We start from the raw sequence: 23,863 nt of genomic DNA on the forward strand, positions 1-23,863 counted from the left end.
CCATTATCATCTGGCCAGATGAGATGTCCCAGAGTTAGGGTAACCTCACCATTACCTGAAACCACTAAAATATTGCTTGTACTGCAATTACTGCAAAGAAATAACTTAATTTATTATAATTCTTATATAAACACATACAAAAGCTCAAGTTCTACACAATATATGGATAACATCCAGTGAACACTAGTCACACCTCTGCACCTCTTCAGGAAAGCACACTATGAACTTTTTAATATTTTATCAATTCTCTGCTTTTAAACCTTCATTGACTTTACTTCATTTAGGCCGACCTTCCCTTCACCTTATACTTTGTGTTTGCCTTACTGCCAAATCTGCATGGAGGCTACTTCTGTAACAGATGACCCAGCACACAATTATGTAGAGACTAAAAATGCCTTTTAGAACATTTATAACAAACCTGATATTCACCAAACAGCAACAAAAGTAACAAGGCCTGAACTGTACGATTGTTTAAGTTACGTTTAGCCTACCACAGAGCAACCATGATTTCCCTGTCCGATTTATCTTGCTCTGAAAAATATATGAATAATGTTACCTTATATATCAGTCCACCACTTCCTCTACATCACACACATCACACATATCGACAACACAAACTACAATATATTAACAGCCATTATACATGACATGTCTAATCTGCATTTTGCTTCATTAACCGAAATGAGCTGTCATCCAGGCTGTGTGCAGTTATGCAGCCGAGCCCCGATCTCTGGCGCTTGTCAGAGTCACACAATCAGGCAAATACCTTTTCAGTGTAAGGCTTTATTGTCGTACTAATACAACTGAAATCCAATGAGTGCACACCATGGCACGGGTGCATGTGTTGGAAAACAGCCTGTATTGCTCTTCAACAAACCGGCAAGGGAAATAGGCCTACTTTAACTTTCCATTAACGGCTTAGAAAAACGTATTTAGTATCTGCAGAGCAAATGTAGACTTCACACTGTAATATGTAGGTCTGATGATCACTGGATTGATTGTGATGTATTAACAGTAGGCCTATCCTGTTGTTGAAAAGAGCATGGTGAGTCCATAAACAGAATGTCGCTGGTGAAACTAATCTTGGCTTTCACTCAGCAGCTACCAGCTGTGATTTATTCAGGAAACATTCATTTTTGAGACGCACAGAGAGAGCGAGAGAGAGAAATATGGGTGGATAAAGCAGTCCTGTTGGGCTTTAAGCATGAAAAACATTTTCCTCTGTAGGCTATAGGTTTACCCTGCTTCAACAAGGAGCTGCTACTGTGTTACTGCCACCATTATTCTTTGCATTGTAAAGTTTATGTTCATAGATAGCTTTAGATTCAGATTGTATGGGCTGCCAGTGCTACTGCAAAGCAAGTGGTTTGGTTGGATACATGTCCATAATAAATGAGACAGGCAACAATAGTGGCTGGGCAGCAAGCGTGGTATTTTAAAGTGATCTTATCAATACATTCATGGAGATTTAAAAAGTAAAATAATTTTTATTAAACAGAAATAGCTAAATTACAGATAATCAACCAGCAAAGCAAATTGCATTCCCCACAAAAATAACCTGATGCACAGCAGATGAAATATATTATTAAATATATACTTTTACTTGAGTAGGTTTGTTTTAAATTCTTTTACTTTTTATGGGAGTAATTGTACTTTTTCTTGAGTAAAGATTTTGAGTAGCTTTTAGGTAACTTTTATTTGAATTGAATGTAATATGTTTTCTTTATCTGTGTTTCTATCTAAAATTACTGTAGGCAAACAGCTTAGAGGCTGCAAGAAACAGGGGAGGGTCTCCTTAAAAAGGAGAGCTTGATCCAGAAGGATATTGCACAATAAAAAAAATGTGGTGATACTTTTTTTGGAACCCTAAATAGCCATGGAGGGGAAAAGTATTTAAAAGTAGAAATTGGCCATGTTGCCCATGTGGCTGTAGTTTTTAGGGGTTTATATTTGGAGTGGCCGGTAGACTTGATTCCAGAGGGTGGAGGGAATACGTGTCCGACCAAATGGGTCAGTTATCTCTCTTTAAGAATTTGGATTAAGAATTGAATAATTTAATACCAAAATAATGTTAATTTTAATGTCCAATTATTCTAGTAGGCTAATCAGAGTGAATTTGAGGGTCTTGGAGTAATCTTTAGGATTTTTGTCTAGGTTCTGAATAGGAGGATAAAACTCCTTTAAATTGACAAAATAACAAAGTTGATTTTACTACACTTATATTTTTCCATTCTATTTTTATTATTTTCTTTAATTATAACTTTATGTAATCTGTATTAATTGTCATTTTCATATATTTTGTACTTTTTGTATGTTAATAAATTATTGAAAAATTAAGATACAGACTAATGATTTTATGCCTCTTGTTAATTACATGAGGGAAACGCCGGCCAAGAAAAAGGTACCACAATTTGCAGGCTGATCACCCCTCCTGTGACCCCATGGTTTGACTGTAGGCTAGGCCTATGTGTAGGCCTATTCGGAGCCAGTGAGAAACAGACTTTCAAAATAGCCTAATAAAAATAATAAACACTGCTGCGATAAAATAACATGCCCAGCCCTAATTTATTTATTTATTTATTGTAAGGGCTCAACTGAATTGATTTCTTTACTTTAGGAGAGTTAAAGAGGTGTTTCTAGTGTTGAAAATGTATTTTTATGGCTCATTTAGTTATGTATACTACTTGGATAAAATTATCAAGAATACAGGAATAGCCTAAAGGTCTCTGAAGTCCCAGAGGCCCTGACAAATGCTTTGTCCGGAGAGAGGGCTGAACATGGACAAAACTCCTTGGCCTCTTTGTTGCCCCTGACTGTCCGTAAACCTTGTGTCCTGAGGTGTCTGCTACGTGTCCATAAACAATTTAAATGTAGTCAAAATTGTCACACATTAATGAGCATTCTACAGTATTTTAAGAGGAAGAGGATAGAGGTCATGGGAGTAGGAGTAGAAAAAACTGAGGATGATGAGCTTGTAAGTTGTATGGATAGCTAATAGACATAGTATATTCTAAAACTCACGTAGTAAAAAGACTTTCTTAGGCCAATGGCATGTCATTGGAGTTTGCATTGAAGACAGTTCTGTGTTCATAAACATTTGTTGCAGGGAGAGCCAGGGCCAGGTGAGACACAGGTAATATTACAAACAGCTCACAAGTGTAACATTAGGATAAATAAATACATTTGTACTGGCTAGCTACACTAACTAGCAGCTGTTCCATGGTTTTTATGGTATTTAGTCTGTTTTGTTCTAGTTATAATATACTCCGTCTCTGACTGTGCACTTGAGTCTTCATAATCTCCCCTCTCCGGTCTATTTTCCATCTTCTGTCACTGCAAATACCCTCTTTCACCCACACTAATAAGTACATTCTGTTTTCAAAAGTCATTAGAAATGAGCATTTAAGTGCTTTATTTATAAAATATGCCCCTGAAGCCCCCTAGCATTTCAGCGTCCCTCCCAGGTTCAAAGTCGCTCCTACGCCCCTGTTAACAATATAAAAACTATGGGAAGGATTCAATTCAAGAGCAAACACGTAAAACTATCGTCAGGTTGGAAGTCCTTGAAAAAGGTATTCACTGGTATTCATTTTTCTCATAATATAAGAGGAGATTAATTTCTGTTTCTTTTGTTTTTAAAGGATTTTAATCACATTTTTGTACAAAGCATCTTGCAGACATTTTGAAAATGGCCTGTCCCTCGGTATGATTTTTCTATTTCTACTAGGCCAAAAAAGTCAAACTATCATACAAAAACTTAAACCTATATAAAGCCTCAAATTTTGTTTCAGTACTCATGAACAGGTTTTATTCTTAATATGTGTAAAATATTGCAAAAAACAACAATTTAGTCGGGTCCCCATGTTGTTGTCAACCCTGTTACTTTTAATGAAAACACCCCTTCAGAGCTAATGGACTGTTCACTTGCCTTTTTATGAAGTTTATGATAAAAGACAAGTAATTATCACCTCCTTTAATGGATTTTTTTTGGAGTTACATAATGTTGGTAGGGTTGACAGGAAGGTACATGCTTTTGTGTGTTGTCCTGGAATTTATCACATCATTGAGTCTAACATATAATTTCCATCACACTGTATATGAAAATATACTTTTCTTACCCAAGAAGCGTTAATCAAGGGCAATTGGACTGAGGCCAAGGGTAAACAACTTTCTTTGGAATTTTCACTCAAACAATCTCCTGGCAAAGAGAGGAAGGACAACATCATATGTAGGGGATAACTTTGGTAGACATCCTCCTTTCTTGACAGATGGTTTCTCTACTTTGAAATAGATAGCCTCCTTCACTCTTTCAGGCTATCTGCCCCCTCTATCCAAAATATGTAGTTATTGTCTTCAAAAGTGGCCCTTTTTCCTCCAGGTTTAGGTAAATTGCTGAGTCTTGAACTGAGGAGTTATCCTTCATGTGTTGAGCCATGATCATGCGTTTGATTGATGGTTGTTTGGTTTCCCCAAAACACAAATCTGTGCATTCCTCACTGCATTGGACAGCATACACTATGTTGCTTTTCTTGTGTTTGGGGGTGGGGTCTTTCAGGTGGACCAATTTCTATCTTAGTGTGTTGCTGGGTTTGAAAAACACAGGGATGTGGAGTTTGTCCGATAAGTAAGGTCTGTGTGTGTGGGTTTCCCGTATACTCCAATGTGGAGGTTCCTGCCCTCTTTAATGAGTATGCCACACTCCAAAAAAGCCATATTGTTGTTATTGATATCCTCATCTTTCACACAAGATGTAAAGACAAGGAGGAAAAATGCAACAGCATTGTGATTTCATTGCTGTATTTGGATAGGGAAGAGAGATGGTTTGAAAGAGGAGTGAAGGAGGATATTACCAGAATAGAGATGGATGAGAGGTGAAAAATCTTCAAGCTTCTTCAGCCAAGTCCAGTTACCCTCAATTCAACCCTTCTCGGCTAAGAAAAGTATATTTTTATGTACCCACAGGCCAAACTTTTTTTTTTTTTTCATTTTTCACATTTTTTTGCAATGTAATTTTAATATGTTTGAATTAAACAACTGATTCACAGTTACATCTGTAGTATCAGTAGCGGTTCTTTACCAATTTTTTTAAGGGGGCCAGGTCGGGGCCAGTTGTTTTGTCAGAGGGGCACATTCAATCCGGGACAAAAGAGACAAAGACAATGTTCAAGCTTTCAAAATGTCTTGTTTAATATATAATGTAATGTTTTAGTATGTTTCACAAACTTACAGTTATTTGTTTCAGTAACAGGATATTTTCATTAACTTAGTTATAGTTTTATTAAATAACATTATACAGAAAACCCCATTCCTGTTAACTTTAACTCAAGTTACAGTACATTCTTTGATGCAACACTTCTTTGTAAGGCTTAATGGACAGTTTAAGCTCTAGTGTACTAGACATTCTCTGGATCCCAGTTTGTATTTTGTATCCCACTATAACTTTTGTTAGGAAACAAGAAACGCCACCGTATTCACCTGTTATTAGTCCAAAAAAGTGTTGTTTAAATGCAATGCATTATTAAATTGTTAATGATGATAATAATTTACCCTTTAAGAAGGTGGACAGCAATATCCAAAGCCTATCCATGCAATGGAAACATGGATTACAAGGAGAAAATATTGTCTACAATGCTGCATTCAGTTTAATGTACATTTTGTCGCAAGGAAGATATATTACTATGATCACTGTAGACCAGGGCTATTCAATTACAGATTCGATTGGGCCGGATTTTAAAACCAGGACACAGAGATGGGCCGGACATTTTCTCACGAGTTGGGATCATTAGGATTTTATTGACACACTTGTATTGGTAATCCTTATTGGTTCAGTTCTTTATCAATGCTCTTATCACTCCTATTTATTACTAAATAATTGAATATATTATTTAAAAAAATAATGCAACATTTTTATTAACTACATGTTGTTTCTAGAGAAGCAACAGGATTTACAACAACAAAGTCACTAATAGGCCTATTTCACTGGAAACAAATCTAACATGTCTGTAAAATAAATCATATTCCTGACATCAACATACTGAGTGAAGTTTAGAAAGAATGGACAACTCAGTCCCGCCACCAGCTGAGTAGCCTATAATGTGCCATATTTTAATGTACTGGCAAACTAAGCTAAAAAGTTACTAAAGACAGACAGCTTTCACTTTAGTTTGTTTTAACAATAAGCGATTAGCCGAACTAACGAAACCAAAACACAGCTGCGGTGGAAGGCTATTAAACAGGTGTGTTGGTGAAGTAGTGGCTTTTTACTGGCTAAGTTTTTATTGCACCACGCAATTACACTAATGAGTGTAGTTGTCGTAAATGTCCGCTAATCATCTGGCTGACTTAGGGGGGTCCAAGGTCTGTGTGTGCATTGGCCCCTGTTGGCTCCCCCCCAAAACCGCCACAGAGTATCATCATAAAGTTGTATCATCTTTTATGCTCAACAAATCTGTCTCCAAAATACTCTAATTAGTTATGTTGAAATAAAAGTTCATGAATGTCCCATCAACACTCCATTACACCTATGACTGTAACTTAATCAAGCAGTATAACCAATACGGTAACTGTTGTCAACCCTGTTACTTGTATAATATTCTAATATAATTTAAAAAATGAAAATAAAATTGTGAATTCAACTATTGTTATAAGTAGAAGTGACCTGTAATACCCTCAAATTGTGAAATTATGTAGTTTTCATACCTTTTTCTTAACAGAATATGTTGTGACAGTATTAATTGTAAATGAACATATTCAGCCATGTATATAAGTAAACTAGTCAATATTCCCACTTTCCAAACACTCTTATTGTAACATTTTATTGCTTCATTTTATTATTTTTTGCAATCCTTTTATGGCGTATTTATTTATTTATAGAAGCTGCTAAGTTCAATGGTTGGCTCTGAACTGCATCTCGTTGTATTTTATGTGCAATGACAATAAAGTCTCTATCTATCTATCTATCTATCTATCTATCTATCTGACGAAACACAAATATGCAAGTTGATTATGTAAATTAAAAAATAAGAGCCTGAGATGGCACAGCACATATTACTTCCAGAACTGGAGCTGTGAAAAAGCAGCAGTCTCTCGCAATTCAGCTTTTAACCAGACGAGAAATCTCATCCTGTTTTAATCTCATGAGATCTCGTCACACCCCTACATTTTACACATCCAGGTGTTGTGATCTGCTGATGAGGAGAGAACTTCTTGTTGTTCGCACATGCACACACACTCAAAAGGGTTTGATTATGTTTTGGATTTCCCATCTTTGGCCAGAGCATTCTTGTATTATAAGTTTGCTGTTTTTAATCTCCAGACATCTTTTCGTCTCTTTGTTCTTCAGTTCTTTGCCCTAAAAAAGACATAAGTGTCAAGAATGCTGATGCACAGTATTCTATCATATAATATGAAGACATCCACAGTCAATATTTTTAAGCTACAAATCACCCCATAATTTAAGGGTGAGACCCACTGACCTTTACTGACCAGCCACATCTCTTCCCAGACTTTCATGTACTTGTTTTCATGATAGTTTATCGTACCTGAGTGAAGTCCCAGTAAATCCCCATTCCTTTCTGCATAGCCTCTTTGCAGTTGTAAAGGCCAGGCTCAGTTTCTTTTTTGCCGACGTCAGTCAAACACCGGTTGTCATTGTACTTGTGGGACTTGATGCCGCCGATGTAGAGTTCTCCAGTTGCGCGGTAATAAGTCATCTAAAAATAATAAAAGTTCAGCAAGCAGATTGGCCAGTGAAACAAGCCTACAATGACAAACAGACTATATTTCTGATTACGGCTGGTAACTTTTCAGAGACTATAATCATTCATTTATAACTGCATTTAGCTGCTTTACTTACTTGAGGTCCATAGTAGTAACAATTGTAAGCGATGGGTGTGTGACCTGGCACTGGGCCTTGGTCTATGCACATGTTAGCATTGAGATTCTTCATCTGTAAGTGAAAGATAAATCACTGTGTCAAACCTAGTGGAACAGTATCAGTCACTAGGGCAGGTCATTAAAGTCATTATTATTATTATTATCATCATCATTATGAGTCATTAAAACACCCAATAAAATATGGTAATGCATGTTGCACACACCCTGCGGTACTTCCTCTACCACACACATAAAGCACTAGATAAAACTTACTCCTCCATAGGCAAGTAGGTTGTCCCAGGGGTCCAACTTGGGATAGACATTTTCCAGGTACCATTTGAAAGGTTTACAGTTCAACCTTTCCCTGAGTTTTTTCCTCTCAGAGATATCACCTATGTCAATTCCGTGATTCTGCAGAGGCAAAGAACATGGCATGATTTACCTGTGATAATGTAAGACAGAGGTTTTCTAAGTGTGAGATGGGCCTCCCCAGAGGGGTTCCAAACTGTTTCAGGTGAGGCTCAGTGAACGGGCGTGAAACAATATTACATTAGTTATCAAAAAGAGATCACATAGAATAGCCTGATTTGGTTAAAGAAAGTTTTCAGAGATATAGTTTATTTGGGGAACGTTTTTTCCCCACTTTATCAGAGTCATAAACTAATACATGCCTTAGGACAGAACTTTTTAAAATGTATTGGTGTACGGTGACGTTATGTCAAACAGCAATATTAGGCTATCTTGCCTCAAATTTTGAATGTCTATGGGATCAAATAACATAATCATGGTATCCAGGAATTGAGGAAAACTAAGCAAGTAAACTAAGAGGGCTCTGGGCTGCCTCTTCCCAAGCTCTGCAGAGGGGAGGCCCGCAGTCTCAGACTTTAAAAAACCCTGATGTAAGATATTCAAATTACTCCACTTTAGTTTAAGAGCTAAGAGACAGTAAATGGACTCATAACTAAATATCTACTCCTACTGTAACAGCTTTTATTTGTGAAACCTTGAATGTTCATCTTGCATCCTGTGTTCTTGATTATATGTTGAATACCTCGAATGGCAAGTTCCAAGCCAAGTTGATGTTGTGTTTGTATTCATCCATCCAGATTTCTGCTACCCTCAGGGCGTTTCTCTTCATGGCCGGGCTCAGGTCCAGCATGTAGGGCTTGTGGGCTCTCTCGATGTGGGCGATCTTGGAGCATGGAACTACTTCAATACTGCCTCCACACGTCCACACCTACATGAGCAAAAAGGCACACTTTTAACATTATTATTATTAAAAATTAAAAATTATTATAAAAATCTCCTATGAAAGCCATTTTTTAAAATTCTTAATAAAAATGGTCTTTCAAACAGCTCTTGCAGCTAATGCTAACAGGGGGCTTATTCAGATAGCTCTGATTTTACAGATTTTTTTTTTACTGTGTCTGACTATAAACAAAACCAAAATGTTAACTACTCCCTTTTTGTTTCATTGTGCAAATATGTAAGTTATACTTCTACATTGTGTGAAAATAACATTGAATTAGGCAGGATGGAATGATTATTTAGCTAGGGTTGCCACAATCCCGTATAATATGGAATTGTCCCTTACTGAATCAATACAGCACGCTGCAGCAGAGGTTTACCAAAATAGGCTGGGCACCCGATAAGTGAATAACCCTAATCATAACCTTAAATACGTTCACTTAGTAGGATATTAGATAGCCCAGATCTCTAGAAACACCAAACACTAATTTAATTACTCCAAATAAAGCTGGTTGTGTTCAAACAAATAATAGTCAACCATATGGTTAGTACACAAACACATAAATCTTACATTTCCATTAAAGCAACAAAGAACCATTCAACTATAGAATTCATATAAAAAAATAAATGTCCACAATTCATATAATGAAGAAACAGACTTCAGATCATCCTGCACCTTGAGGAGGTGGTGAGTGAGTGGCATGTGTGTGTTCAGGGGAAATAAGGCTGTTAAGTCCGTAAAACCAAAAACGTTTTGTGACTTGTGAGACACGGTGGAGAAGTAGGCCTACTAAATTAGAATTTGCGGAAGGGAATGACACGTAGAATGACAGGCAAGGCAAGTTGCCTGGTGAATATGGAGAAGTTTCTATTTTCCTAGCAAAAGTTATAATGGGATAAATATTATTTCAGACTGTATTTTCAACCTGCCATAAAACGTATCCCCCCTTTATTATGCACAGATAATGGCCTAAGTATTTCATTTTGCGTATACTTCACATCAGGACTAATAACAGATGTGAATATGGAGACGTTTGTTGTTTCCTAGCAAAAGTTATAGTGGGATACAACATACAAACTGGAATCAAGAGAATGTCTAGTACAGTAGAGCTTCAACTGTTCATTAAGCCTTACAAAGAAGTGTTGCATCAAGGAATGTACTGTCACTTGAGCTAAAGTTAACAGAAATGTTTTTTTGTGCAATTTAATAAAACTATTAAAACTAAGTTACTGAAAAGATCCTGTTACTGAAACAAATAACTGTAAGTTACTGAAACATCCTAAAATTTTACATTATATACTAAACAAGACATTTTGAAAGCTTCAACATTGTCTCTTTTGTCCCAGATTGAATGTGGCCCTCTGACAAAACAACTGGCCCCAGCCTGACCCCCTTAATAAAATTGGTCAAGAACCGCTACTGGTGCGATTACTATCTGAATCTGAATGAGGGAGGACCTCCAGATCACTTGCTTGATTTGTGTCCCCTCTGCATGAAGCCGCTGGTAAGTTGTCCCTTATTTTTCCACATTGAAGGTTGCAGCCCTAGATTTAGCATTTATACTTTGTTTTTGTTATTTTACAGTGTGTGCTTTAGGCAACATGCCACTACCGGCACAGGTGACAAAACCATTTGAGTAATCCATGGGTTTCCAGACTTATCAGATGACAAACATTGTTCAGCTGTTTAACAGGTTCCAGAGTGAGACGGGTAAATGTACTGAAACAGGATCTGTACTGCAAAGTCACCCTGGGACTGCATGCATCATCGGGTGTAGGATTTGATGCTTGATGGGTGCAGTTTACTCACCCGAATTCCCAGCTCAACATTTTCTCCGCCGTACACTTTCATTCCTTCATCGAGGACTCCAATTTCTCCTAGAAACTTCCTGTCAGCAACGAGGATACCCATGACGGACGGACTCCTAAAAGGAAGTGGAACTGTCTGAGTTAAGTACTGGATATGTGTTGTCCCTTTGTCCACTTAAAAACAATTCAAATAGCATGACACAATTTGATTCTATTAACCACAAAAACCTGGAGGACATAATACAACATCTGAAATCCTCCTCCTGCTGCCTTGATATTCTGCCAACAGGTTTATTCAAAAATGTGTCTAAATGCATGGTCTCAGATATACTACAAATTGTCAACATGTCTCTTCTCTCAGGTTTCTTCCCACAGGCCCTGAAAACTGCAGGGGACTATGATCCCATAAAAGCGATGAGTAACTATATTGAACAAATTAACAATTGGATGTGCCAGAATTTTCTTCAATTAAACAAAGATAGAACTGAAGTTACTGTTTTTGGAGCCAAGGAAGAACAATTGAAAGTCAGTGCTTGGGTTCAATCGGTAATATTAAGAACCACAAACCAAGCTAGAAATCTTGGTGTAATCAGGGAATTTAAGCAGCCACATTAAGACAATTACAAAGTCAGCCTATTATCACCTGCAGAAAATTAAAGAACTTATGTCTCAGCAAGACCTGGAAAAACTTATCCATGCATTTATCTTCAGTCGACTCGACTACTGTAACAGTGTCCTTACAGGGCTCCCTAAGTAATCCATCAGACAGCTGCAGCTGATTCAGAACGCTGCTGCTCGAGTCCTCACTAAGACCAAAAAAGTGGATCACATCAGTCCAGTTCTGAGGTCTTTACACTGGCTTCCTGTCTGTCAAAGAATTGATTTCAAAATACTGCTTTTTGTTTATAAAGCACTAAATGATTTAGGGTCAAAATACATTTCTGATCTTCTGATTCGTTACGAACCATCCAGACCTCTCAGGTTGTCTGGGACAGGTCTGCTTTCTGTCCCGAAGTCAAAACTAAACATGGAGAAGCAGTGTTCAGTTGTTATGCTCCCAGAAAACTACAGGTCTGCTGAAACTGTCAGTTTTATTAAATCAAGACTTTTCTACCACTGCCTTTAATTAAATCAAATGTAAGGCTGTGGATCAATATCGTACACTGCACTGCGACTTTTACTGTCCTGTTTCACCCTGTTTTTATTTCCAATTTAACTCTTTAAAATTAATTTTACCCTTTTAAAAATTATTTTGTGTTTTTTTTCAATTACCCTATGTTGCTTTTATGTTTTGAATTGCCTTGTTGTTGAAATGTGCTTTACAAATAAACGTGCCTTGCCTTGCCTACTGTATAATTTAAAACATACTGTACATAGTACATCAGCATCAATATAACAATATATAATATAACTAATGATAATTAAGAATGCCTCACCCAACATACAATTACAACGACCATAGCCTTATATTTGTTAGACATATATGCAAATCAGAACGAGACATGATTGATTTCACTTTCACTTACTTTCCAGGCAATGAGCCGTCATTGAGTTTGTAGTACTCGGGCGTAAAACTCTCATACATGCACCATAAAGCCCAGTCAAAGGCGTGTGATGCTGGAAGATATGGAGTAACCGTGAGGTCATCAAAGTTGACTCTGTCAAACACAGGGGACACCACCACTGTTCGGTCAGCTTTGATCTGTGTCAGCAGGGGTTCAGCCCTGTGCAAAGGAAATGGAGGAGAGGCCGTTTACACATCACTGCAGAAAACATCCTTAATTTAAGGCTCCACACAGTTTGTTACGTGTCATTCACAATGGGTCATTGTCCTTTACTCGTGGTCCTTTATCGGTGAGACTGCTGGTTCGATATTTCTATGACTAATCATGACTATCAGTGCTATTGTGGAGGCGGGGAGCTGCTCAGTATTCAGTAGATCAGACTGTGGTTGTACTGTAAAGTACATGCAGGGCTCGACAACAACGGTGGCCCGATGGCCCGGGGCCAGTAAAAAGTAACGTCGGGACAGTTGAGCAACTCACTGCAAAACATAATTATTAAAAAAAAATAATTATTAGAAACTCAACATCCTGCAGTTGTTTTGCAGCTCTTGGCACACACCGTTGTCCAATCCAGAGCTGTAGTTACGCGACGAGTGGCTGTCAAATGTTATTTCTCTAATCTCAATCATGCGGCAACATCTGGGTCGAAAGTGAAACAATGCAGACTGAACTTAAACCTGCATTCTCTCAAACGGCCAGCAGGGGGCGAGTTCCATTAGAAATAATGGTAAAATGTTGCTGCTTCTCAGCTGATTTATTACCTCAGAAAACACTTTTAAATGAGTTTATGGTCTCAGTCGTTAGTTTCAAGTATTCTTCAACATAGCATGATGTTCATTTAGTAAATGTTGGTCCTATTAAATAGACGATAATGCAGTGTATGCTTTTGGGCGGGACTACCTTGTGATTGACATGTCGCTACCATGGCGGCCTGTCAATCAGGAGAGAGCCGACTGGTGTCCGCTGCTCTGTGTTCATTTTTTTTATTAAATGGCTGTCAGCATGTATGTTTTGTTTTAAAAGTAAATTGTTTTGTTAGCCTTCTTATTTTTTTTTTTTTTTTTTTTACAATTTTAACTGTGCTTACAGTTTAGTTTTTTTTATATCCAGGGTGTATTTAATGACAGATTAAATATGTTATCAGAATAACATAATTTATAAGTCTTTGGTTTTGTTGTAACACTGATAAATAACTTTTGGAGGGAGGGCCATTAAAAATTGTCTTCGGGCCAGTAAGTTTCAAACCCACTGGCCCAGTTGGGCCAGTTGCAAAAAAGTTTAAGGTTGAGCCCTGACATGTGTAAACAGGGCATTCCTGAAACAGCACATTACTCTCAGCAGAGCTATACTTGTAAAGGCTAAAATGTGGGGCATCACCTCACCAGAGTCAGAATCCAGAGTTTGTACTTAAGTAGAACTGTGTAGAAATACTAAACATTGTGATTACAGTGGTGGTAAGTGGTAGGCTTGAAGATTTTAAGCGAATTTCAATATAACAGATATAACAGACACGAGTTAGAGCGACTGCAACTAATATATAACGTTATGTAAGACTTCTACTGACTGTATCCTCAAATATTGCACATAAGGTGTGAAAAGGATTTGTTTTTGCCACATTCTTACCACATGTCATGGACTTCGATGTGTGCGTCCAGGATGGCCACCACATCAGCGGTAGAAGCCCTCCACCCAGAAGCCCTAGCGAAAGCAAGGCCCTGTTGCTCATTGTGCCTCACTCTTACAATACGGAGACTTGGATTCTGCTCCTCAAGGGACTTCACGTAAATGTCAAGGTCCCCCTTTAGGTCTTCTGTATGGAAAGGAGAATGTGGGCGTTTATTTTGAGATTTGGAGAGAGACAGGCTTGACAGGTATAGGTTTTACTGTAGCAAGTCTAGACGAAGCCGTGAGTCCAGTTTCTACACTGATGACCCAGAATGCAAAGCAGACACAGAGACAGTTGAATTTTCAGTAGGGGCCACAGTTCTGATCATAGACAGCCTCACAGTATACATTTCAATACAATAGCCCTGTGATAAATACTACTCTTGTGAAATGTTTAATGTTAAGTTTACGTTGTGACTGTGTCTGATTTAAAGTTGTAGTTACTGACGTTATTATGCTGAAAGGTGTTTCTAATGTTTTATTCACCCATAGATGTAAGTTAGGGGACAGAATAATGAGAAACATAATTTAGTATGTCGCAATCTAGTGCCACAACACCACTATTTAGAGGGGATTATGTGCACTTTAACCAATAGTTTAACACATGCTATGAAATATACACATTCACTTTTTTGCTGAGAGTTAGATGAGATGATCATTATCACTCTAATCTGTGTCTCGTTGATATAAGACTACCGCCAGCACCTTAGCTAGTAGTGTTGAGCTAGTACTCAGCTTAAACCATAGACTGTATATAAAGGCTGAAACGAGTATCTGGTACAGATAAAGTACTTTTTAAGAGTACGAGTATCATCAGAGTAAAATGTGTCTTTAATAATAAACGTGTTATGTAAATAGTTCTCTTAATCTTGTAATCAAAACATTGCTCTGGTGCACAATTCTGAGGCTTTTCTGTTCATAGTTTCCAAGTACAAAGGGCCTAAAATCTGCCTGCTAGCAACTCTAAAACTCACTTAAAAAATACAGTACATTCAGCTTTAATATCCTCGTTACCATGAAGTTGTCAGACATCATCATAATCAGTCTTCTCATCCTAACTCTTAGCAAGAAAGCGGGGAAGATTATTTTCAAAAATGTATTGCTTTAAAACTGCAAGTTGATGTAACGAATGCAGTCTTTACAAGAGTGCTTGAAGCAGATACATAAAAAAATACAATCACAAAATAACATCTGAAATGCATTTAACACCATAGATTACAGTTTAACAGTGTCCACCCTAGGATAAAAAAATCTAATAAAATATGCTGAAAACAAGGTTTCAAGTAGTAGTAGTAGTAGTAGTAGGCTAGTAGTTTTAAGTAGGTTATGCTTTATATGGTGTCAGATTTTAATCAATTTGAAAGAACAAAATCTGATGGCAAACTACAGTACCTGCTGCGTCACTAGAACTGTACGGTACATCTCAGACAGAGGGTTTATTCAATCAAACTATTGTGACTGTAGTGGTTTGCCTTTATTTGAACAAACACCTGGTGTAGGAATATGGACAGCAGTGGTATCTGCACAATGAAACATGTCCTGAAACATTATCAGCCCCTCTTCTTATCAGGCTATTATTATCAGCCCACTTTGCCTCCCAGTAATCTGTGTAGCCTGTAAATACTATGTGAGCTCTTTTGTGTTACGTTTGTTTGCACAATCAGATTCATTTGTAACCAACAAACCATTAGAGCTATTGTCATCCACCATTATTATCTCCATCAGCAGGTTTTTAGGGGTGCGGTCTATGATGCTACGCAGGGCTCTTTTGAGGATAGACAAGGCCTCATTCAGGTAGATCAGCACCACTCCGAGACTTGGCAGGTCCTTTGGGTAACTCTTTTTCACACACCTATTCAGAAACAGAAGGATTTTTAATTAATGTCTGCTGTTTAAAGGCTTTATCTAAAGACAAGCCATGTGAACAGAAAGCTGAAGGATATAATCAGCAAAAAATTTACTCTACTTATTAATATACAGATAGTATTTATTTATTTATATATATGTACACTGGTATACAAATAAATCCTCAAAATAATTTTATGTTTTATGTATATTTTTACTTTACACCTGTGTTGGCAGGTCATTTAAAAACGTCTGTTTCCACATGCAAATTAAGTGTACAGAGGACAGGTTGTTTTTGTGTGTATGAAGTGGACAAACCGGTTCTACATTGTGGGAAATGAAATCTGTACCTCGGATCTCTCGTATCAGGAAGAGCTCGATCTAGAGGAAGGCGATCGCTGAGAAAAACGTTGTATCCATACTTCACAAACAAAGCCTGTGCCTCTTTTTGGTCATCCTCAGACAGATTCTCCCCCCACTCCTTGAACAGGGTGGAGTCAGGGAACAGTTTAGACTTTTTCTCTATGAGGGGCTCCTTTTGATCCTGGATCTTTGCTTCAGGTTGTACTTCCTGCCGTGGCTGCTCTTTGACTGGTGGTTGTTTGACCTCTTCAGCTTCTCTCCTTCTACCTCGGTCCTCTTCGAGCAATTTCTGCATGGCATCCTGCTTTTGCTCAAACACTCTGAGTACATTGTCTTGACAAATTTGAGATAAAAGGATCACAGGGAGAGAGCAAAATGAGCCAGAGACATGAGAACTTTATACAGAAAATTATAGACTTGATGTAAATACAAACACACACACAGGCATTTTCCATGAGATGAATGATTGATTCTACATAAAGATAATATTTTATTGATACTCGACAACAAAACATAAAGTAAAATTCCACTATAAGCCATTCATCTGATATTACTGAATCATTCCACTTACTTTCAAACAATGTCACTGTAATGTTAAGTGCATATTTTTCTCTCAATTTCCTCATCATTTGTAGTGGAGGACAGACTGACTAAACTCGATGAAAAAACCCATCAAGATCAAGATAAACTTGTATTCACTATAAGAGAAATATTTACGCTTGTCTCAACTCACGGAGATTGCTGATGCTTTCCTCCAGGTCATACAAACTCCTGTGTCCTTTGTCGGTCCTTTGATCATATCCACTCTTTAGATATATGCCTATGCAGAGGACGACCCCAATCCCCCCGAGTAAGAGGACTGGCCGCTTTAACCACACTGCTCTCATATTGGTAACACACCGAATCACCCCCAGCAAGAGAATAAAAACCTCAGATCACACGCAGCGCTCTTAGTTTAGCTTTACAGGACTTACAGGTTTAACCTGACCGTTGGAAAATGGAATGCTGCTGTTTTTGGATTGGAAATAATCAGCCAGTAGCCTATCCCCCATTCCCATGTTGCCGTGTGTATCAGCTGGTACTGCCTTACCCTCAGGCACTACCACACTTTAAAGGAGAAACCAGTATCAATTAGTATATTAGTAAATTTTCTTACATTAAATAACAAGCAGAATGTCAGTAGGCTACAATAATACAGTGTAGCCACTGTGGTTAAGGTTTTATTAGGGCTAACAGTAGTGTAGGCTATTCATTATAATCTCAGATAATAGTAGGCTATAGACTACCAATATTAATTCCAATTGGAATAATCAGCTTTTTAATGGTTGTGTGTTGTTTTCATTCGTGCATTGTGCAAGAAAACAGAACAGCAAAAATCAGGTGGATACATCACACTTTCATGGAGTTGTACGGAAGAAGCTGTTTTCAATCACGGAGAGTAAATTCACTCAAGTGGTCATTTATTTTGAATGACAAGTTGTGTTTATTGTGCCATTTTCATAATCACATGGCAGATTTGTTAGTATGCTACTTTAACACATCCTGAAGTTTTAAATGTCAAAGGTTTACATAGAAGCTGGTGAAGTTTAAAAGTCAGGAGTCGGGCGGATTGAAACACTTGTTTCAATAGCCATTCTACCCTAGCCCTATTTACAGGTGCTGGTAATATAATTAGAACTTCATCAAAAAGATTTATTTCAGTAATTCCAATCAAAAAGTGAAACTTGAATATTATATTCATTCATTACACACAGACTGATATATTTCAAATGTTTATTTCATTTAATTGTGATGATTAAAACTGACAACTAATGATATTCCCAAATTCAGTATCTCCGAAAATTTGAATATTAATTAAGACCAATACAAAAAAAGGATTTTTAGAAATGTTGGCCAACTGAAAAGTATGAACATGAAAAGCATGAGCATGTACAGCACTCAATACTTAGTTGGGGCTCCTTTTGCCTGAATTACTGCAGCAATGCGGGGTGGCATGGAGTAGATCAGTCTGTGGCACTGCTCAGGTGTTATGAGCGCCCAGGTTGCTCTGATAGTGGCCTTCAGCTCTTCTGCATTGTTGGATCTGGCATATCGCATCTTCCTCTTCACAATACCCCATAGATTTTCTATAGGGTTAAGGTCAGGCGAGTTTGCTGGCCAATTAAGAACAGGGATACCATGGTCCTCAAACCAGGTACTGGTAGCTTTGGCACTGTGTGCAGGTGCCAAGTCCTGTTGGAAAATGAAATCTGCATCTCCATAAAGTTGGTCAGCAGCAGGAACCATGAAGTGCTCTAAAACTTCCTGGTAGACGGCTGCGTTGACCTTGGACCTCAGAAAACACAGTGGACCAACACCAGCAGATAACATGGAACACCAAACCATCACTGACTGTGGAAACTTTACACTGGACTTCAAGCAACGTGGATTCTGTGCCTCTCCTCTCTTCCTCCAGACTCTGGGACCTTGATTTCCAAAGGAAATGCAAAAGTTACTTTCATCAGAGAACATAACCTTGGAATACTCAGCAGCAGTCCACTCCTTTTTGTCTTAAGCCCAGGCGAGACGCTTCTGATGATGTGTCTTGTTCAAGAGTGGCTTGACACAAGGAATGCGACAGCTGAAACCCATGTCTTGCATACGTCTGTGCGTGGTGGTTCTTGAAGCACTGACTCCAGCTGCAGTCCACTCTTTGTGAATCTCCCCCACATTTTTGAATGGGTTTTGTTTCACAATCCTCTCCAGGGTGCGGTTATCCCTATTGCTTGTACACTTTTTTCCTTCCCTTTGCCTCTCTATTAATGTGCTTGGACACAGAGCTCTGAACAGCCAGCCTCTTTAGCAATGACCTTTTGTGTCTTGCCCTCCTTGTGCAAGGTGTCAGTGGTCGTCTTTTGGACAGCTGTCAAGTCAGCAGTCTTCCCCGTGATTGTGTAGCCTACAGAACTAGACTGAGAGACCATTTAAAGGCCTTTGCAGGTGTTTTGAGTTAATTAGCTGATTAGAGTGTGGCACCAGGTGTCTTCAATATTGAACCTTTTCACAATATTCTAATTTTCTGAGATACTGATTTTGGGGTTTTCATTAGTTGTCAGTTATAATCATCAAAATTAAAAGGAATGAACACGTGAAATATATCAGTCTGTGTGGAATGAATATATACATTATACAAGTTTCACTTTTTGAATGGAGTTACTGAAATAAATCAACTTTTTGATGATATTCTAATTATATGACCAGCACCAGCACCACCAGGATACTAGCAGCCAAATAATAGGGTCTTTACAGTGGACCAGGAAAACAGGTTGCAGATGTAGCTACATAAAAAAGGCAGCCCAGATCTAATGCAAATGTGCATCAACTGTTTGATGTTCTAAAAGTTAAATTTATTATATTTTTAATTAAGAAAAATGATTTGATATGTTTGCAATAACATATTAGGAAGGACACTGTCAAGCATTTTAAACGAAAACAAGAATAATATAAACAATTTAAATGTAACCTATATCGTTATGTTTCTTCCGTCACACACCTGTCTTTTATCTGCCCCACCCAGTAGGAACAAATGAGACAATGCACACCCTTAGTTCAAAGTCAAATTATACTGAAGTTGTATGGGCTGAATTCAAAACATTTAGAACTGAATTTGAATTGCTCAACTTGAATAATTGCATTAAAAAACTGAATTTGAATTGCTCGACTTGAATTTGAATTTATTAGTTTGAAACTGAATTCCAATAAACTTGAAACTAAACTGAAACTGTATTTGAGCTCACTAAAATTCAAGTCTTTCTGTGCTTTCACTTTCAGTTCTCTCAATTCAAATTCTCTAAATTCAATTTCAATCCACAAGATTTAGTCTTAAGGTCACAGGCAGTAATAATAATAATAATAATAATAATCTTTATTTGTAGAGCACTTTTCAAAAACAAGTTACAAAGCGCTTTAACAAGTGTAAAGACCCAATAATACCCAAAAGACAATAATACAAAAACAATACAAGATAAAAGCAAGAAAACATTGAAAAGACTAAAATACACGTTTAAGATAAATATAAAATAAATAAAATAGAATAAAATAAAAGGGATAAAATAAAGTCAAATAAGATCGGGAAAGGCTCTCCTATAAAAGTATGTTTTAAGAAGGGACTTAAAAGAGTTCACTGACTCAGCCGACCTGATTTCCTCAGGCAGGCTGTTCCAGAGCCTCGGGGCCCTGACAGCAAACGCTCTGTCCCCTTTAGTTTTCAGTCGAGACTCTGGAACAGACAACAGACCTCTGCCCGAGGATCTCAAGGTACGTGCTGGTGTGTATGGGACTAAAAGTTCAGAAATATAACAAGGCGAGAGGCCATGAAGAGCTTTAAAAGTGATCAGTAAAATTTTAAAGTCAATTATAAAACATACTGGGAGCCAGTGTAATGAAGCTAAAATAGGAGTAATGTGGTCATATTTCTTTGTTCTGGTTAAAAGCCTGGCAGCTGAGTTCTGGACAATCTGGAGTCGATCAGTAGATTTTTGGCGATAAACAAGTTAAAAGGCTGTTGCAATAATCCAGGCGTGATGAGATGAAGGCGTGTAAAATGGTCTCGGTGTCCTTAAAAGTTAACATAGATCGAATTTTTGCTATATTTCTAAATTGATAAAAACATGATTGAACAAGCTTTGTGGTGTGCTGCTCAAAATTTAAATTACTATCAAACCAAACACCAAGGTTCTTTGTGTAGTGGGGTGTGTTTTCTATGCAGGCTTATAGGTTTTTAGCCTTGCTCTTGAACGCACTTCTGGAGCATCAAATTAGCTCCACCCAGATCAAACTCCCTCATTAGCTGAGCATATTTAAAGCAGCTGTAGTATCATGGCTGCCTCTTTGCTTTTTCCCTGCCTATCTGTTGCCACATGAACCCTCTGGGATGTCTAGGTAGGTGAGTGAGTAAAAACCTTGTCTTATGTTTTCATTGTCTTTTCCCAGTGACTGAGGTTGTATGTTTTGCAGCAGTCTACTGCCTGCCTGTTATGTAGTTTGACTGAGACCAAGGTTCCCTGTCTGGAGTGGCGTGATGTAGTATTCCTCACAGAGCACCCTGTGTTAAGGTATGAGAAGCTTAAGGAGCAACAAGTAGAGTATGATAAATACCTGAGGTAATTGTTAATTACTTTTATAAATCTGTTTAATATGTATGTTTTCAATTGTAGGTGGTCAGCTGCTGTTTTGCCTTTGTGAAATTAGGATTTTAACCATTGTTGCTGGTACGCTCTGGCTGTAGTGCCTCCAACCGGCACTCCCCTAGTGGACTGTGCTTGTATTTTATTGTAGCGTTAACGGCACTGGGGCACGATTTGGTAGTGACACGATTTGCAGTGAACCGGTTTGCAGTGACAATCAATTGCAGTGGGCACATGCGGTAGGTAAGTTGTTGCACCCCTGGAGCACACCCTTAGAATGCCTCTCCATAGCTGGTCCAGGCCCACTCTGGCTTTTTGTTTGGTCCAATGATCAGTAATAACTGGGAGTGTTTAAAAATGGGTAACTTGTTTGTTAAACTTATCTTCCAATGTAATTTGATTATTTGTAGTATTCACCATCCTCTTTCCAGTTACTGATTATTAATAAATGAGTTATTCTTGGTTACAATTCTGGATTTATTTACGCACTACTTCTCACATTTTTATTTACAGCATTATTTTCATATTTATTTTGAAAGACTCTGTATATTAACTTATTGTGAGGGTTCTATGTAAAATCAGACAGTGAGCACCCACATATCACCAAAATGGCATGATCCTTGTTTCGCTGCGAAGCTTCAACTGAGATTGACAGTCGAATCAGCCTCCGCCCATTGAAGCATCACGTCTTCGACTATTCGGGGTCAGCCCTACTGTTTACTAACAATTTCAAATACTGGAACTGAAAGAATTAAAAATATAACACATTTAGAAATAGTTGATCATCAAATGATCACATTTTATTTCTATAAGGATTTATAGTGTGTGTGTGTGTGTGTGTGTATAGGAACATTCAAGAAGGGCAATGTTTGCAAGGTGCACATGCTTTTTTTGACAACTATTCTTACATTACAACAAAGACATAAGCTGAAATGTTATGCATGCATTACACAATTACATAGTATTTACATGAACTAGACATTCTAACAATCACAAAAATATTTCAGGGATTTTACTCACTTTAGTGTTTAAGTCCAATGAAGTCCAGTCCAAAGAGATGTACTTCCAGGAAAGTTCACAGGTCGTATGATTTCATGGCCTTATGACCAGAATTCATAATCTAATGGCACTGTGAGGCTAAACAATAGGAGCCATTTGCTTTGTAAATGTGGTCTTTTTTAAAAAAAAAAAACATTTGCAGATGTGCTTTTGGGAGAGCTAAAAGTGATTTTGTAATTTTACAACCACGGGTCTTACAGGGTTAAGTATAAAATGAAATAACCAAAATTGATCAGAAATGGAAAACTAACACATTACACACACAGTGCTGGTGTAAATGAAGCCTTTCTCAGCAGGTGAACTTTCAGATGAAACTGAGGTTCAGTAGCTCAGTCTGCAAATCAAAGCTCTGCTGTATACTTAAAATGTTCTATCAACAGTCAACAATACAGATGCTAATTGTAGTAAAAACTAGTTGGCAAAAATCTATAATTTCTTTAAATTTGATTTACTTGCAGTGGACCAGTGAGGTTATAGGTGTGTATGTCAACTGTACTGACTGGGAATGGAATGTTTTCAGGACTGCTACCGACAGTCTAGATAACTTTACAGATGCTGTGACGTCCTACATCAGCTTCTGTGAGGACAGCTGTGTACCATCATGCACCAGTGTGAGTTATAACATTGACAAACCCTTGCTCACTGCTAAGCTCGACGCTAAGGTTGGAAAAGGAAGAGGCGTTTTGGAGTAGAGACCGAGCCAGGCTTAAGGAGCCAAAGTACAGGTTTAGCGTTGCAAGATGTTAAAAACGGCTGTATTCAGAGAAACTTCAACACCATTTCTCAAGTAACGACTCTGCTTCTGTCTGGAGGGGGTTCAGACAGATCACCAGCTATAAACCTGAACATTTTTAACACCTCACTGGAGACATGCCATGTGCAGCCTGCTTCAAAGCCTCCACCATCACTACACACCCGTCGCCCTGACCTCTGTGGTAAGTCTTTTGAGTGCCTTGTGTTGTCTCACCTTAAATCCATCACAAACCCTCTCCTTGACCCCCTACAGTTCGCCTACAGAGCCAACAGGTCTGTAGATGATGCAGTTAACATGGCCCTTCACTACATCCTCCAGCACCTGGACTCCCCAGGAACCTACGCCAGGATCCTGTTTGCGGATTTCGGCTCTGCTTTCAGCAGCTGAAGAAGTTCAGCCTGCCAAAGACAATGATGGTGCACTTCTACACCGCCATCATTGAGTCCATCCTCACCACCTCTATCACCATCTGGTACGCTGCTGCCACTGCCAGGGACCAGGCACCCCCTCACCCT

The 23,863-nt window shown here is 38.1% G+C and overlaps 1 protein-coding gene across 1 annotated transcript; it reads right to left on the bottom strand.

Moving 5' to 3' along the window:
• Positions 1-6,741: 6,741 nt before the first annotated feature.
• LOC123962295 (probable polypeptide N-acetylgalactosaminyltransferase 8) lies at positions 6,742-17,257 on the bottom strand. The gene is made up of 11 exons (XM_046038336.1): positions 17,104-17,257; positions 16,358-16,703; positions 15,848-16,014; positions 14,121-14,307; positions 12,459-12,656; positions 10,934-11,048; positions 8,927-9,112; positions 8,149-8,286; positions 7,856-7,948; positions 7,542-7,712; positions 6,742-7,351 (listed from the first exon to the last, which is right to left on the bottom strand). The coding sequence occupies exons 1-11, from the start codon at positions 17,255-17,257 to the stop codon at positions 7,232-7,234; spliced, it is 1,875 nt and encodes a 624-aa protein (XP_045894292.1). The 3' UTR covers positions 6,742-7,231.
• Positions 17,258-23,863: the final 6,606 nt, after the last annotated feature.

Source organism: Micropterus dolomieu, linkage group LG22, assembly GCF_021292245.1.
Source record: "Micropterus dolomieu isolate WLL.071019.BEF.003 ecotype Adirondacks linkage group LG22, ASM2129224v1, whole genome shotgun sequence".
Taxonomy (NCBI): Eukaryota; Metazoa; Chordata; class Actinopteri; order Centrarchiformes; family Centrarchidae; genus Micropterus; species Micropterus dolomieu.